The sequence below is a fragment of the Phalacrocorax carbo genome, chromosome 1, assembly GCF_963921805.1.
Source record: "Phalacrocorax carbo chromosome 1, bPhaCar2.1, whole genome shotgun sequence".
Lineage (NCBI taxonomy): Eukaryota > Metazoa > Chordata > Aves > Suliformes > Phalacrocoracidae > Phalacrocorax > Phalacrocorax carbo.
In genome coordinates this window covers 79,317,106-79,334,267 of record NC_087513.1, presented here as the reverse complement: position 1 = coordinate 79,334,267, position 17,162 = coordinate 79,317,106, and the positions used below count along the sequence as shown (strand labels likewise).

At 35.5% G+C, this 17,162-nt stretch overlaps 1 protein-coding gene across 9 annotated transcripts in view; it reads right to left on the bottom strand.

Moving 5' to 3' along the window:
• Positions 1 to 17,162, bottom strand: part of PPARA (peroxisome proliferator activated receptor alpha) — a 43,868-nt gene that overhangs the window by 15,642 nt on the left and 11,064 nt on the right. For 5 of the 9 annotated variants that reach the window (XM_064461432.1, XM_064461440.1, XM_064461424.1 and 2 more), the window contains 3 exons: positions 4,353 to 4,597; positions 1,548 to 1,708; positions 47 to 185 (listed from right to left, as the gene is read on the bottom strand). In XM_064461432.1, coding sequence (XP_064317502.1) covers positions 47 to 185; positions 1,548 to 1,708; positions 4,353 to 4,560 — 508 coding nt within the window. In that variant the 5' untranslated portion in view covers positions 4,561 to 4,597. Of the gene's footprint in view, positions 1 to 46; positions 186 to 1,547; positions 1,709 to 4,352; positions 4,598 to 4,976; positions 5,056 to 8,944; positions 9,106 to 10,013; positions 10,088 to 17,162 lie in introns of those variants that run through there. The other 4 variants (XM_064461449.1, XM_009505539.2, XM_064461478.1 and 1 more) reach the window with 4 other exon arrangements.

Here is a 17,162-nt window from a genome sequence, read left to right as displayed (position 1 = left end):
GCAGACTCTGGGTAGGAACAAACAAATTAAGGGCACTCTTACCTACCATTATGTGACATTCCAACTGAAAGGCACTTTTGAAAACGACAGTATTGGCACTTATTACGATTTTTTTTCTGAATTTTGCAGTTGCGATCACATCTATCATAGATGAGTTTTAAACGAATAGTTCTTCTAAAAAAGCCCTATAAAAAGTTTGAGAAAATAACATGTAATGTTAGAGAAAGCTGACTACTAAAATTCATTCATACAGGTAAATTCTTTTCTTTTATTGTTCATTTATGTCACTAGCAAAACAATATGCAAAGCATGACCTGTCCAAAGGTAAGAATCTATGAAGTGGTGTGTATGAAGGCATGTATAGAATGGAAAACATGAAAGGAAGAAGTAGCTCTCAGCCCTTTTTCTTGGGAAAGGACCAAGAGCCCAGAGTACCCAAGCAGATTTGCTCTTAAGGATTAAGCAAAGCAGTCATATATTGCTGTTGTATGCATTCTCTCAGTGTCCTCTGTCATCTTTCCTATGTGTAAGTCACACAAAGACACAGATTTAATGCATCTTTTCTTCATCCAGCAAATGTGAGGGGTATGACAAGTGCCATACAGAGTGTGGCACAGTGTAGAGAAAAGCCAAGGACACAAAAATGAGCATTAAAGAAAAGCCTATAACTTAACAGATCTTACCATGAAATCTTGATACTGCAATGTAAGGTTAGTCTCATACTATGAAATCATAGGGTTAGCAAATTTAGAGACATTGCAACATTCTGCTTCACATGATGTCACATCACGGCATTTGGACTGTGGGACACAACTATGAACTGGCTCCCCATCTCTAATAGATATCCTAGCATTATTTTCTAAGATTTATATTCGAATTATCATATTCTGACATTGCACATGGAAGAAAAATGTACACATATACAATTATTTCTCCCACTCTACATGATAATTTAGGGAAAAAAAGGAAAGCTAAAGCATTAGAAGGGAAAAGAAAAGAATCTTATGATTCATGGGCCATATCATCCCAAAAATGATACACTAATGATAACAGTAATTTACCCCAGAGATATGCACTGGCCCCAAAACTACAAGAGGTACACTACTAAGTGAATGTGGTGGAGATGAGAAATTCAGGATTTGTTACTGTTATAATGGAAACATACCAAACTGGCATGCTTGTCACAGCCATACTCCCAACACAAATAAAACACTAGTGGAGCAAGTAGGCTTTGATTTTTTTTGGTCACAGTTTAGTGTTTTAAATTGTTTTATTGTTTAACTAACTACATCCAGAAAAGCAGCATTAAAATTATCATTATAAATTGCGCCTGCTTGATGAAGGTCTGGTATTGAGTTATGGTATCCACTTATGGTATCTGAAAAATTTATTTCAGAAAGAAAATCACAGATATATTTATTATTTAAATAACTGTGATGGCTAGAATTACATTAATTAAACATTTATGTAACAAATGTTTATATTCCTGTAACCCTGTAAATAAAGCAACATGATTTAAGTTCTTAAAAAGAAAATTATGACTGTACCTTACAACCTTCACAAGCATGTACTCCGTAATGGTAGCCTGAGGCTTTATCCCCACAAATTCTACATTCAATGTTTAATGCTCCACTGGGTGATTCATCTATGCTACCTGGAGCTGTGGCAAAACTAATGGATGAAGGACTGGATGCTGGTGAAAGGGTGTCTAAAAGAAAAAGGAACACTTCATAAATACTATACTATCAACACTGATACCATTTCTATATTAAAACTACACAAAAAATGAGCTTATTCTGAAAAATAATCATGAGTCATTACATGAACTAACAATTTGACCATAAGCAATTGAAAAATAATTAATATTTATATTAACATTGCAAACACACACAAAATACAGGGTGGACCTTGCTTATTTTGATGAGACATGCAATGTCAACCAAAAAAAAGCCTTACTGAAGTAACTCTGAAAGCAAGAACTAGAAGGGTGATAATGGTTCTTGAGGATTCAATAAATATGCACCACACAAAATAAGAGACACCCAAGCTTTTTTTCAGTTTTCCTGCGTTCCATTTCCTACTTTGAATTTTTCAAATGTTTCTCAATTTGATGTGAACATTAATCTTTTTTATCCCACAACTTAAAATAACTAAAGAAATTGAATTAATATTTCATTTAAATCAAGGAAATTTTCTTAGCCATAAAAATGCACATATATCATCTTCACAAATAATGTAAATTTGAAACTGAAAAGCAGTATTCAACATGTACCTACTTCTCAAGACAAACAGTACAAAATATAACGAGAAAAAAAAACCCTGAGCCACAATGAAATAGAGCCCCCTATGACTTCAAGTTTGTATCACAATATCTGTTCAACCTGTCAACTGCTCTTTTCAGAAAGGTTATTATCAGCTTATCTTGCTGTTACATCTTCCACCTCTTGTGCCATAGCATTGATCATCAGATCTATTGCTATGGTATGACAAGAGACATATTCCTAGCTCCCAATAAGTTACACTTATGATATGCTTAAGGTCCCCGTGCCTTTTGAAGAGCTACTCATAGTTTTAAATGATCTAAACTGAGGCCTAAAAAGCAGGTAGACAACTTCTCTTTCTAAAGAGATTTTCTCAAAGTGAAAGCATGCTCCTGCACATCAGTAGAAAGGCTGAACAGATATTAAAAGGAAGGTAACGTAAATGTCTGCTTAAGATAATCCAGCAATAGAAGCCTTGCCCAGATATTTCACGTTTTGCTTATAATGGGAAAAGCATTTCTGAATTGCTGTACAATGAAATAAACTCTCCAGACATTTTACAACTAGATGAACATTACAAAAATAACACATTCCAACTGTAATTATTTCAATTAATATTTCCGCCTTGTTTGAAGAAAATATTTTCTGAGGACAGAATTTCTTTTATTTTCCACCTTGCAACTTGCACCACAAGACTTCAGCAAATTAATGGGTGTGTTATTTTACCAGAAAGATTAAAAGACACTCATGAATGTAGGTCAGCATTATGTTGGAAAAAACCTTGGCACAGAACCCAGTGTCTGCATTGCCAGCACTTGCCAAGCCTACAGGCATCAGGCATCAGCCATCAAGAACAGCCTAAAACCCAGGATTTTTTAAAGTGTGATTTTCATTTCTTTTTACTTGCCTTATGGAATCTGAGCCTTGAAAGTTTACATTTGCCATCTTCTCCAACAGCAAAACTGGAACATTTTACAATGAACACTGAATACTCAAATTAGAAGGTAACACTAGAAGCTGCTCTAAATTATTGTAGTACTTGTATACACATACACAAAATTAAAATGCCTCATGTCTCAGGAGGACCATGTTATAAACCCAGCACATAATAAAACTTTTCCTGTAGAAGGCATCTCTCTAACTGGAAGGTCTGCAACCAAGAGAGACCCAAATCATATTTCTGCAAACATTACTTTGGGCAGTAGTGCCAAGAGGCGGCTCTCCCTCCAACACTCACACTATTTGTTTCAACCACTTCAGTACAGAGGCACACCTCGGTTGTATTACTGCAGTTTTTGTAAGGTAAAATAGTGGTCACAGCCTGGGAATCGATTTAAAGTAAGAAACCCCCCCAAAAAACCTGCCAGAAAGTTAATCGTAAATCACGTAAACCGGGTCAACTGCTAAAAGACTTGTAAAACCACAGTTTCAGAAGGCATACCTTGCTGACATTATTGCAGTGTCCCATACCACTTCACTGACTTCCATTTTGATCTCTCGAACAAAGCCTCTCACAAAGATCTTTTGACTAAAGACTGCGTAATGCATTAGCACTCTGAGACTGTTACTCTAACCAGGGCAGAAGTCATTAGCTGAACAATGCTACTCTTGAGAAGGGGAAGAAAAGAGCATGCTCAAAACATCAGTACACTAAAATACACTGGAATTCTAGGTGAGCTTTTAGGGGTTAGATTATAAAGTTTTGGCAAACATTTCACAATCCTTTTCAAATCTACGTGATTTACAAAAACTTAAAAAAATGTGGAATTCCTTTAGTGCAATATTGTGACTTTCTCTATGACTGCAATACATAGTAACCTCTTCACTGGTAATAGGAATTTTTAAAAATTCTTTTGAAAAAAGGTGTTGATACTAACGATAATTTAACACAGCAACTTTACATTACAGTTGTATCTCAGTTACATTTGTCTAACAAATTAATTTTAAACATTTTAAGATCATGCTATAATCAGCTTATATATTTCTAGTGTTACAGTCATTAACAACAATTATTGCATTAAAAGAGTTTTAAATTTCTATCAGTGTTGTATTTAGAAAAGAAAATTTTATGGTAAACCAAAACTCTCTTACCTGTTATAACTGATCCATCAGATCCTGGACCATTTCCTAGTGACTGGAACTCTGTTAAACTTAAAGCTCCAGAGCTCTCATCACCTAGAGACTGAGAGAGGTCTTGAATGTTCTCCATATCTTGTAGGAACTCTCCAGATAAAGGGCTGCCTATATCATCCTCCTCCAAGGGAGTAAGGGGATAGAGCTGGTTTTCGGTGTCCACCATTTTGATCAAGCAGAGCCGTCACTTAAACTTCTTTACACTGGTGAAAGAACAATTTAAAAAATCCTATACTTACAATATCAGATTTTTAAAAATCATTTGAATCAGTTACAGCACACTGAATACATGAATTCTAATCCAATAGTGAAATACTATGCAACATTCTATTGCTCCAGAAGCTTTATGCAACGTGAATCATCAACAGGACAGGGGAAGGAAAAAAAATCACCCCCAAAACACTTTAATACGAATTAAAGTTCTGACAAGATCAATCTGTAGATTGTTGTTTTCTCTCCTTTGCTGATGAAAGTTACATATTGTGTTTCTATAGCAGGCATCATGCACTTCCCACCAAAATTTATAGAAAAATAACCAATATCAATATGCATACATATTATGTTTGAGCAGTCTTTTCTCACCTTATCTAACAGGTTTAGATATGCTGATTTGGTCCTCTGTTCTCATCTCTCTTAAATTGATTCGATAGGTCTTATGACACTGCAGAGAACAAAATACTGTCTTACACTAAAATCTTTGTAGAAGTGGGCCAGACTAATACTTTTTTACCTACTTTGGTCAAAGAACACCTTCAGCAAGAGTGTTCCAGCACACACAATCCAATATATCTGTAATTCCTAGAGTTAGCTTTATTTCCTACAGTGAAATAAGTTTTTATAGTTGCCTTCAAAACTAGCCACCAGTGTCGTCAACTTTGAGTAACAGCAGACTCCTAAGAAAATGTCACAAATTTTAATTCTTCTATTCACTTGTCAGGTAAGGAATTAGTAAATGTACAGCAGAGTGTTACTACTGCGCATAGATACACTTCTGCTAAAAGAAACTTATCTTTTACACCAAGTAACTTGTGCTATACTCGGTAGGCGTACAAAGACATACTGCTGCAGTCTTGTTCATGCAATGAATATGCACGGGCAGTTAGCGAAGCTCTGTTACTGTGGTTACCACTCAACACTGGCCTTTGCAAAGAACACGTGTTCACTGCAGTTCATTGTGAATCTTGAAACTGCCAATAACTGGCTATATGGGAATATACAAATGCTGATTTTACAATAAAAATCCTATGTTATGCAAGAAAAGCAAACTTGCTTGATATTAAAGTTTCAGATACCAACTAGTTTGATTCCCATGATGCTGAACAATTTATATTAGGAAATCAATCACTTCCTTTGATAATCTGTGACAGAGTCACCCTATGAAAATCAGGCATTTAATCTGGAGAAAAAACCCTTTTGTTTTGGCTATGTAATTGACCAAAAGGGTACAGTTAAAAGCAATACAAAGTGCTGATTAATGCTTTCCATACTAATGACAAAAGACAGCCATCACTTGTATTCAGTTATATATATAAAAAAAATTTTTCAAAATGTTTTGAGGCAAGATATCTACAGTCAAGGCATTTATCCCTAGGCTGATGGCAAAAGTCTGCCTTCGATTATATGTGTATAACTTTAGAAGATATTACACAGATGTAACTGAGGGCAAAATAACCTACTCTAAAGACAATTAAAGGCTATGCTTTTAACAACCTGCACTGTGCACATAGTTTATAAATTCTTTATTTTTCAGGTGCACTTATCAGTGCACACTCCTCCTTTTTTCTGCTATTTTATGGAAAACCAATGGTGCATATATAGAACTCCTATAGTATTTTCCAAGTGTTCATTACATGACTGTAAGGCAAAACTTTTTTTAAAAAAATCTGTATTACATAAGGCTTTCTATTCCATAATTTCCATCCTTCCAGCTAATCAATGTTATTTGAAGTACATTAGACTTGGCAAAAAACTGTCCTTTAATTTTCAGAGTACCCGCATTTTTAAATTGTGATACCAAATAGCTGTAGCGGTACATCTATGTACCCATTATTCATTTTTAGCCAAGTGAATGGAGATAAAAATGTTAACCCCTCAGGTACAAGGGGAGATTGAAATTGTAGTGTAAAAATAAACTCTGATGATTAGAACAAAACAATATGTTTTATATATCTTTGGACAATTTATTACAACTGTGGCACTGTTGTACCTGTTTTTGAAAGAAACTATGTTGAGGCTAAAAACAGAGTTAACTTAAACAGTGTCTAGTTAGATTACCTTTCCTGCAATTCATGAAAACAGTACTGTTATAGTATTTAGCTTGTGGCACATTTTTTTCCAACCCAAATATGATTGTAGAGCAAAGATACAGATTTTTTTGCCCCAGTGTAATAGCTTACCATGTATCTTGAAGGACAGAACTAAAGGAGTAGCAGACACAAACACAGCAAAAACCAGAGCTTCTACTCATTTTACTCAGTTCACACACTAAAATGGGAGTTCTTTATGAAAGTAAACACTTAAGGTTTCAGGATCCGTCCAGCATAACAGAGGTAAAGTTTTCAGAAGGTTCATTTTATTTTGACTATTAAAACTAAGCCAAATACAACAGACAGTTCTGAATGCTGAAGACTGAAAGACAAATTATAAGAATCAGATCTCTAAATATCTGATCTGATAAACAAAACGAGAAAGAATTCCACTCTCCATTGAGTAGGAATAAATGCAGATGCTCTCACTATTACTAATTTGCCACCTCATACTATGAGGACCCTTAGTAAAGAACTATTTGCCCAATTTCTTTGAAACAGGATAGTATTATCTAGAAAAGGAAAATATCTTCTATATCACATGGTGTAGCAAATAAAAATAGCTAGGAGACTAAGAATGGGAATTTATCCACCATTTCTAACACCAGTTACAGACAACAGATACATTACTATTGATTTTACTTAGACATGTCACATTGCTACTCTATCACTATGCACAGCTTGTCTGTATTTAAAACTAACAGTCAAATTAAGTTTTCCTATTTGATATATTAAATACCCATTAGGACATTGTGCCAGATTGCCAGCACTGTAATAGAATATTTATAAGCAAAACAAGAGTTTTCATACACATCTCAACTTCTTTCTGAGGGGATCAGTTGAAAAGGTGATGCAGCTTTTATTTTAAGAGAATCTGGGCAATACTGATTGTGATGTCTAATTATTTTACAACATAACAGAACATTATATTGGACAAGTGCAACAAAATAACTTCTTTCACCTACAGGACTGAAGTGTAATTGCTATCAGTTATAGTACCTACAGAATTTCCATAACCTGAAACTATTTAGTAAAATAAATTCCAATCGTCACTTCCTTTTAAAGCTCAACAGTTATCCTGTCTCCAAGAACCACCTTAATTTCTCATATAAATCCTACTGGCTTGTAACCTGACAAAGTATTAAGAAATATCTATATTTGATGCTCATAAGCCTGTCAGAAGGCTCATCAAAAAGAAGTATTTTATATGTCTATAAAATAGAAATTAAAAATATTGTAACATACATACCATCGTTACTGAAGAAAAAATAATCAGAAATTATATTAATGAGGACTCTAAATAAAAGACTACAAATAATTAACCTAATGCTTTAGGAATGCATGGTTACACACCAAAGGAAAATGGCACAGGTTATTGTAGATTATCTGACAAAGATTTTATCACTAAACCATCTGCTTTATTCAGAGCAATGCTTCCAATCTCATGGAGACCCAAGATGCAGCGTAATTTTGCAGATGCCGAGTGCATTTACAAAACACTACTTCAGCAAAATAAGGAAAAGAATCAACTGCAAACATTTCTGATTAACATAATCTGTTATTCTCTGCCAATACTTCCAGTCTGAAATATCTTTGTACAATTTCTTTGTTGAGGCAGCATGAACCAGCCCAGTTAACACCTGGAACTAACTGCTGTTTGCTATTAGTTATCTAACAGAGTCCAAAACGTTACATTATGCACCTGATATCCCCGATATAACTGGAAGATAATACACTCCAGCTGAGAAATGAGAAATCACTTTTATGTGTTTTATTTGTGAAAACAAAGTCAAATTGCTATCCCTGTGACATGGCTATTTTGTGGTGAGGGAAAAGAGTAAACAAACCTTGATGTAAGTTGTTTTGTAATGATAGCCAAGAATAAGAACAACTGTTCTCCAGCAATCCAAAGGAGACTACCAAATGTGTCTCCCTAAGGAGCCATCAACAAAAAGGAAGAAAGGAATGGCAGAGCATATGATCAGCACGGCTCCTCCAGTGTGCTCTTCATGAAGTTCTCCTGGGCTAAAACAGTAGTTCATGGCACAAAACCATTATATTCCTCTGCAGATATGTGGCAAGAGTACCCTGCCCCTGGATAGCTGAGGAGGTTCCAGGAGGCACTAGGCTCCTTGTACTCAACATTACTTCAAGTTCCCTACTGAATCACGTACATCTCTCCAAGTATGACTTCTTCATCCAGCACAAGTATTTTTAAAATATTAAGTAAACACTGAAGCCTACCTTTAAACAAGCTAGGCATTATTTGACAGGAAAACAAAGACTTGATAGCTGAACTCTAAACATGGCAACAGCTCCTTCAGCAGTGCACCTGATATTGCCCAAATTGCACCATACTTTTCCACATTTACAGTAAATGTTTAAAATTCAGCAGTCTCTTTAGCTGAATTTATATAAGAACAACCTAACTGCTAGTGAAACATAAATGAAGTGCTTATTGTTTCAACTATTAAATTACATACCCTTTTGTACTTTCAAACACTGTTAGTAAGTAACAGCTGCTTAATCATTACGGCTCTTGTCAATGATTAACTAGCTACCATAGCAAGCATAGCCATTACATAACCATTTCTGAAGTGCCAAAATATACTAATATTTTCATTGCTGAAACAGTTATAATTAATTTTTTTTTGCCATGCGCACAGAAAACCTTTAAGTGAAATGTCTAGTAGTCATGCAATGAACCGTTTTGCCTTCTGGCTTCTCTGTATTTTGTGCATGTTTACACATGCGTATGCCTCAGTTGGCAGGTTTCACTTAATATGCATTGATCCACGTTTGTATGAAAATAAAGCTTCTAAAATAAAAAGGGTAATGAGTATGAAGTTCATTTAAGTAGTATTCACAGAGAGTATTTACAAAAAAAGCTGTACATGTTACAACAGTAGATGTGGTAGCTGTACTGTGATGATTCCATTCAAGCATCTGCATAAGTCAACACTTCTTACTCTTAAGGCTTTTGAAAAATTCTATGCCACAAAGACATCAGCAGAGGATTTTCTCAGTTTCCCATACAACATTTTATGCTCCATACCCTTTCCTACACCCACAGCAAACTGAAAACAAAAGAGTATGACATAAAAAATAAGAACTCAATTTCATGAAATTATGGTTTTAAGCATAAACAGGTTTTACTGATGCTCTCCCTCAGCCTGTTATCTCTATAATACATCTATTTTCAGAAGTCCTCCTCCTTTCCCACCAGCACACTGCAAATACCCGATCAGTAACATCCCTATAAACTTGAAACAGGTCTTAAAGAAATCACAGGCAGATTATCAAAGAAAAATACCTCATCATGCAGCGATCAGTTATTTGCTTCATTTGTGGAAAGGGACAGCGGGAGACTAAACCCCTGGCCCTTCCACATTTAATATTTGCCACACTAGGGATAATCCCTGTAAGGAAAAAGGACTCTGAGATGCAAAGGTCTCTGAGAAGCAGTAGCAAAGTCTGGATTTACTGCATAAACAAATTGATCGTGTAAAGGGCTTGCTTGCAAATATCAAGGTTAAAGTTGAAACAATCATTACCTCTAGGTCACTTTGAGAATGTTGTGGCTGAACGCAGCACATTTAAAACTAGTGGCTGCAGTAGATAATTTTAGAAAACCTAGGTGAATAGGAAGAGTCTGAAATATGTAAGCTACAGGATATTTCCAATATCCTGCTTCAACTCATAAAAAACAACTAAAAATAAAATAACTAAAAATAAAATTTGGCACCTAAAATATGAAGTCCAGTCTCCTGTCTGGGAAAGGATACATGTTTTCTCCTCTATTCTATAACTCTCTATTTAGTTTTCATATTTTGCAACCTTACACACTTTTACTTATTTACATTTTACTTACTTTTACTTACGTACTTACATACATATTTACATACATACTTACATACAATTCAAAGTGTTAAGAACTTAAGACAAAGACAATTTACTGTGCATGAAATGAAAACTTTTCACAAGCCATCTCTTCATCAAGACCACTAGTTGCACCCCCCAAAGAAAAAATCCCACTAAATAATTTCTTATTTTTTCCTCTACTCAGCTGTACTCCAAGGTATCATATACAACTTATACAAATCCTTGCCTTTAAAACAAATCAAAATTCATACCCTCATTTTGAAAAATGATACTAAAATTGCAAAGTTAAGCTCTGAAAAGTTATGTAATGAAAAATTTGATGCAACCTTTATTATGCTACCTTATTTTTTATCCTCTAATGCAGAATGTACATATATACTGCACAATGTTGTTCTTTACCCAGATCACTCCCCTTAAAATTGGGCAGTGCATTAAACAGAAGTGGAATTACACAGCTTGTAAGGCAACCTGGTCTGTATTAGTCTGCAACAGGAAAAAACCTGTTAATTTATTGGTTGATGAAAAAGGAAGAACATTCTTTGCCTTGGATAAAAAGGGAGAAGAGACAATCCTCTTTCTCTGATCCATAAGTAGTTGCAGCACTGGAGGACGACTAGAGAGTTTCTTGAAGGAATAATACAGGCCACAGAGGCAGTCTACTGGCTTCAGTAGAGTGGGGACCATGATGAGTTTTACTTTCCTCCCCTGAACACATTTCTCTAATTGCATCAGAAGATGCAGAGATAACACACTTCTAATCTCACATTGGAAGTCTTGATAAAACTTTGAAACAATGCAAATATTTTGTTGATTGATATTTAAAGTGGTAAAAACAATATGGGAAATTTTTTTTGTTTTTATACTACTCAGCCAAACCCAAGCAGAACTTCTTGAGCTAAGCAGGACCATTTCTTTGTTCCCTGGATTTCCTGTCCCATTGGCTTTTAAAAGACATGATTCAAAAACAGAAAGGAAAGGCAAGATTTTTCTGGTTGAAAATTAACAATTTTTATCAACTTTTCTATACAAGTAATTAGCCAACACCATAAGCAAGTACCTTTAAAGACAGGGGCTAAAACAGATGACAGATGAATTAACATGCTGGACGAGTAAGTCAGCAATAAGAAGACGCACACAAGAGCAGTGCTGATTAATGACAGGTCAGGCGTGAACAGTACCACATGAGCAATGGACTTTGTACATTACACTAAGCAGAAAAGCGTTCTTCAACTAGATGTACTCTGTCAGACTGTCAGGGGCATACAATTCTTCTATGTCACAGCACCAGCTCCAACTAGCCCACCATGAGCCAAAGAAAACGTAATGATAAGGCCAATGTGGCTTATTTAGGCGAAGTGTTGAGATTTTAATATTAAGTTTGTTTTGTGGCATATGCAGAACAGATGTTTTCCAGCTATACAGAAAGGTATAATGATGTTGCCAGAAACTGTTGTATCATGCGATAAACATATTTGGCATGCGTGTTCCTACTAGTTTAACAAAAAATCTCAGTTCTTAGGATGCCACTGTTTTGTTAGTTGCTCAGTTATTTTTACTTCGAAGAAAATAAGGAAATTACTTAATGAAATTATAAAAAGTAATTTACAAGTCAGTGCTACAAATCCACACTTTTCCTGGTGCAAACCACCTTTAAAAGAGATCATACCTAAGGCAATACTAACATAAGCAACACCTGTCATGTGGCAAGAGCGGTATTACCAACAGTAAAACATAACATCAGGACACAAATTCTGCAGAGAAAACAAGAGTTGTCAAAGAGGAGGTAGTCATACAAAACATGAAAGATTTCTTACATATTATTTGAGTGCAAAGCAGACATAATGCAGAATCTGCATTAATAGAAGTTTAAGGCTCTAGGAATGTCTTTAACATTTATGTCCCTCCCAAGCAAAAATCTAAAACCTCAATCTGTATTATTATAAAAACAGTCCATTAAAGGCAAGACATGCAAAGTCATCTTGGATTGCTAGACAACATGCTAACGCATCTCCTTATGAAAGAGAACTTTGACTTGCTTATAATTGCAGTATATGCAAAAACAGTTAAAAATTCAGCATTTGCTCCAATATCACAACCTACGAAGACCAAAAAAGCCCAAAATACTTATTGAAATGATTGATTAACACTGCTCAGCTACAAAAATTTGGGCAAACCCTTCACAGCAACGGGCAGAAAAAGACGGGAAAAAACAACTAATCAGCCAAGGAAGGGGGGGGGGGGGGGGGGCAGGGAAGCACCAAAGACTGAAAAAATACAGCGAACAATGAAATAATCACTAACAGCCACTACTGCACAGTTACTGAGCCAGCTTCAATCCCTGTTGGCATCTCCCTGTATTTCTTTCTACGACTGAGAGGCACAGGGTAGAAGCTACTTCGTGGGTCCTGCCTCTGAGGTGCACCTCATTGGCTATGTTAAAGACAGATAAATGTCCCTGAACAGGGCCACTCATTCTCCTTTTAAATGCAACATTTCTGCTTTAAAACTATTCAGCTGCTTTCTATACCGTCATGATTCATTATTTCCTCCGATGTTTTCTTTCAATTATGTAACACATTCATTATACTCTAAATAGTTCTAAAAATTATTTGTTTTGCCAAGGTTACTGTTTAAGAAGTAACTAATAACTGGACAGCAACAAAACAATTCAGGAGCTAATTAAACTATTTGTCTCAAATGTCATACGCTCTCACTTTCACACAATAGATGCAATTACTAATGGAGAAAATTACAAAGCAGAAACTAGTTTTCAGCAAACAGACGTAAGAGGGCTATTCATCTCACCTAATGTCAAGAACCTCACTTACATGTTTGGGTTGAGTGGAACTCAATGGACATTCCAGAGCCATGACTGATCTCTGAGGCCATGATTACAAATTAAAAAGCCATACTTTTCAATCAGCTCACTTGCCTGATCCAGTTCACTGCAAAACCTTACAAATATTTGTGCCGGCTCAGTGGAGGGAGCAGAAATACACGGTTGGGGAGAGTGATACATGTGCCGCACGGCAAACAAATACATGTGTACGTGCAGCCTGAATCCCCTCTGAAGAATCCAATGATTGTATCCAACAGGCTGCGCTTGTAAACCAGGCGCTTACATTGCCTGGAATAAAGCACCTGTGCCTCTTAAGTCTCTGATGAGAGCTGAAAACTGCTCTACAGATCAGACAGCATCTGTATTAGATTAAGCAGTATCATTTTTTGACAAGGCCATGGAACTGTCATATAGGCTGGGGAGATCACACATACCCCACAGTTATTCATCATCCTTCCAGCAGTAAAACTCCCAAAGAAATCCAGTAAATGGAGGATACAGGCATTTACTCTAAGTTGAAACAACATGCTCCAATAAATACATAAATGCAATAGATTAAAAAATTCCAATACAGGAAATTCAGGCTGAGAGTAGAATCTAGCTCAAAGAAAGACTTCAGCTGCTTGTAAAGACTAAGACATCATCCTAGTATCAGACAGCTTTCTAATGGGATATTTTAAATTCATCAAGCCCCTCAAGAACTTGGCAACTAGGAACTCAGTTGAGAACACTTTACATTTACATACATGACATCTACACTGACTTTGTATTAGACCAGAAAATATATTTTATCATATTTGATCCACAACATTAGACTAGTAAGCCTCTTCCAGATCAAACTCAACTCAAGATGTAAAAAAACTAGGTTATCAGCACAACAAGCTCTAAAGCCCATCCTTAAATTAGCCACTGCTAATCCCTTTAACAGCAGGAGCCAGAGATTTTACTTCATCAGCAATGGGACATAAAGGTTTTGCAATCTTTGCCTTCAGGCTCCAGAGATAAGACTTACAGGTATATCACCTCAAACTGACATCTATTTGAAGTCATGCTTGCTTTCTTCCACATAAATGGACATCAGATGCATCAAATATGGCACTACTCAAGTTTGAGCACAGTCCTACTCATAAGAGAAAAAAAAATATATTTTTTCTACCTAATTTCTGTAAAAAGTGGAGATTGAGTTGTTGCTTGAACTGACATCAAGAACAAATAGATTCAAGTCTCCACAGAATACCAATATGACTGAGATTTTTTTTGGTCTATTTTTTCTCCTCTAAATGTGAGGTTTGATATTCAAAAAGTGAATACTTTGGTGGGTTCTGTAATGAGGAATAGGAAGGCCTGCATTTCTTTCTAGTAAAAGCTGAACTGCAGCTAAAGTCAGAAGTAGCTAGAAGTGAAAGTAAAGCTTTCAAATCTCTCTTAAATTTACGTCTGTTGAAGTCCTTAAATTCTTGTAAGAATTGACTTGTCAGGACTTCAGTATCAGCCAACAGTATACTAGTTAAACTATAGAGTATTATATTAGGGTTATTGGTAACCTAGAATGTTGTTCTTCACTATTTTCTTCAGGAAGTGTTTTTGGTGGGGCCTTGTCTTTGTTGGGTTTGTTGGTTGGTTTTGGTTTTTTGTTTGTTGTTTTTTTTTTTTGAGGTTCTGGGTGTTTTGGTGTGGTTTTTTTGGTTTTGTTTTGGGTTTTTGTTTTGTTTTAACTACATTATAATGCAGTCTGATGCCCAGATGACTCCTGACTAAACCAAGCATTCACTGTCAAAGACTTAAGAGGAAGACTTTGTGTAAAAGTCTTTAGCCTTGCTTCAACTTTTATTGTTGAGATGCCCAGAAATCCTGAAAATGGGCAATTTGTAAATTTTTCTTTCTCTATTTATCCTGGCTCTGTGTCCACTGTTACAGTAAATAATGAGCTCTGACACAAGGTTAAGAACTGACTACAAGCTTAATCTATAGATCTATAGATTAATCTATAAAACATACAACTATTAACATGGCATTTAAAAAAATCAGCGTGGACAACAGTATGAGCAAAGTTTATTCAATTTATTATGTTACTTATTAACGCATGTAAAACATTCAGGTTGGTGTTAGTAATATCCAGTATTTCTGAGGCATGACCACTGAACAAGTTTATTTTGTTAACAAGAGTTTCAGAAGTACAACAGGATTTTTTTTCTGCAAGGAACTAAGCCATGGCAACATCTTCATAACCACTATGTTATAGAGTGCTCTGTGTTTTTGATGAGCTCTCTTTCAAGTTCAAATATTTCCACAAATACTTCTTAAGGCTCACCACAGTTGCTAATAAAAACCCCACTTCACTGTTACATAGACACCTTTATTCCTGCAATGCACTCTCCCTCTTCCTCTCTCCAAACAATCTCCAGGTTTTGCTCTTTATCCAATGCATTTCAATGCCAGTATCTCTTCACGTCACTGTTATATGTGTCATTCAAATTATTCCATACTGGAGCAAGATTCAAATGACTACTCATGTTAATCATAGCAGCCATAGCAATTTCTGCTTCAAAGTTTTACAGTCTAAATAATTCATGACAACACCTTGCAGGCGACGAAGCTAAAAGAATAGTGTTTAGCATACAGATGCTCCGTGTTTGCTGAACACATACATGCGAAGACTACAACTACTGAGAAACACAGATTTGATGCATCATTTAAGAGGCTGTTTTCTTTACATGTACATTAAAAGCTAGGATTTGATTTATGATTGATATTTGAACCAATGCAAGGTCACATTCAAACAAACACAACATTTATGTATTTGCTATTTGATCCAAGATCCAAGGTCACATTCACACAAATGTGTCATCTGAGTATTTGCTATATCTTTATTACCATGTTAATGAACTCAAAGCTCAGACTTTCCCCTGTGTCCCAAACCTCCTTACCCATTTCTTTGGAAGTTATCTGATTTTTTTAAGTTTTGCAAAAAATGTACAAATGTCTGACAAGATAATTACATAAGCCAAGATTTTGAACTGATTAACAATTCGGGATACCTTGACTTCAGAAATCAATGCTCAGATTCAGGCTAAATCTGGTTGCACTGTATGCTCAGAATTAAGAGGAATTTAAAAGGAACAAACCAAAAATCCCACAAAAACTCTGTCTTATGAACTGCACACACATATTAGATGTCCTAAACCATTATCCATTTTTTTCTAAAAATAATACATCAAAATAAGTTTGAGTGGTGAAGTCAAAGTTGATTCCAACATGTACAGCATTTACAAACAGCCTACACATCTGTTTGAACATGCTGCTCACTGGAAACGAGATCCTCAAGACTAAATTGGAATGTTGCAATTGTTTCCTTACACATGTGATCACTGCTCTCAGATTATGCAAAGTGGCTTCTCAACAATTTTCTAACTATACCCTGATATTCTACAGAGACTTTATTTGTTGAAGGACAAAGATATCTGAGGGTAAAAGGCAAATACAAATTGCATTTTATTGTGGTGACTAAATGATTATCTCCAATATAATCAATTTTTGAAGTAAATAAATTGTAAGCCCCTTGCTAAGTCTCTTACAGAGTACATTTTCACTACACATGGTAAAAATAAACTTCAGAGGGTAACAAATTAGAGACATCTGTGCAACTAAAATTGTCAATTAAAATTATAATCTAATACGTACAGAGGCAGTGCCAGGCAAAATTTTTGGCCATTTTCCATTAACCATATTGACTGTGCTATT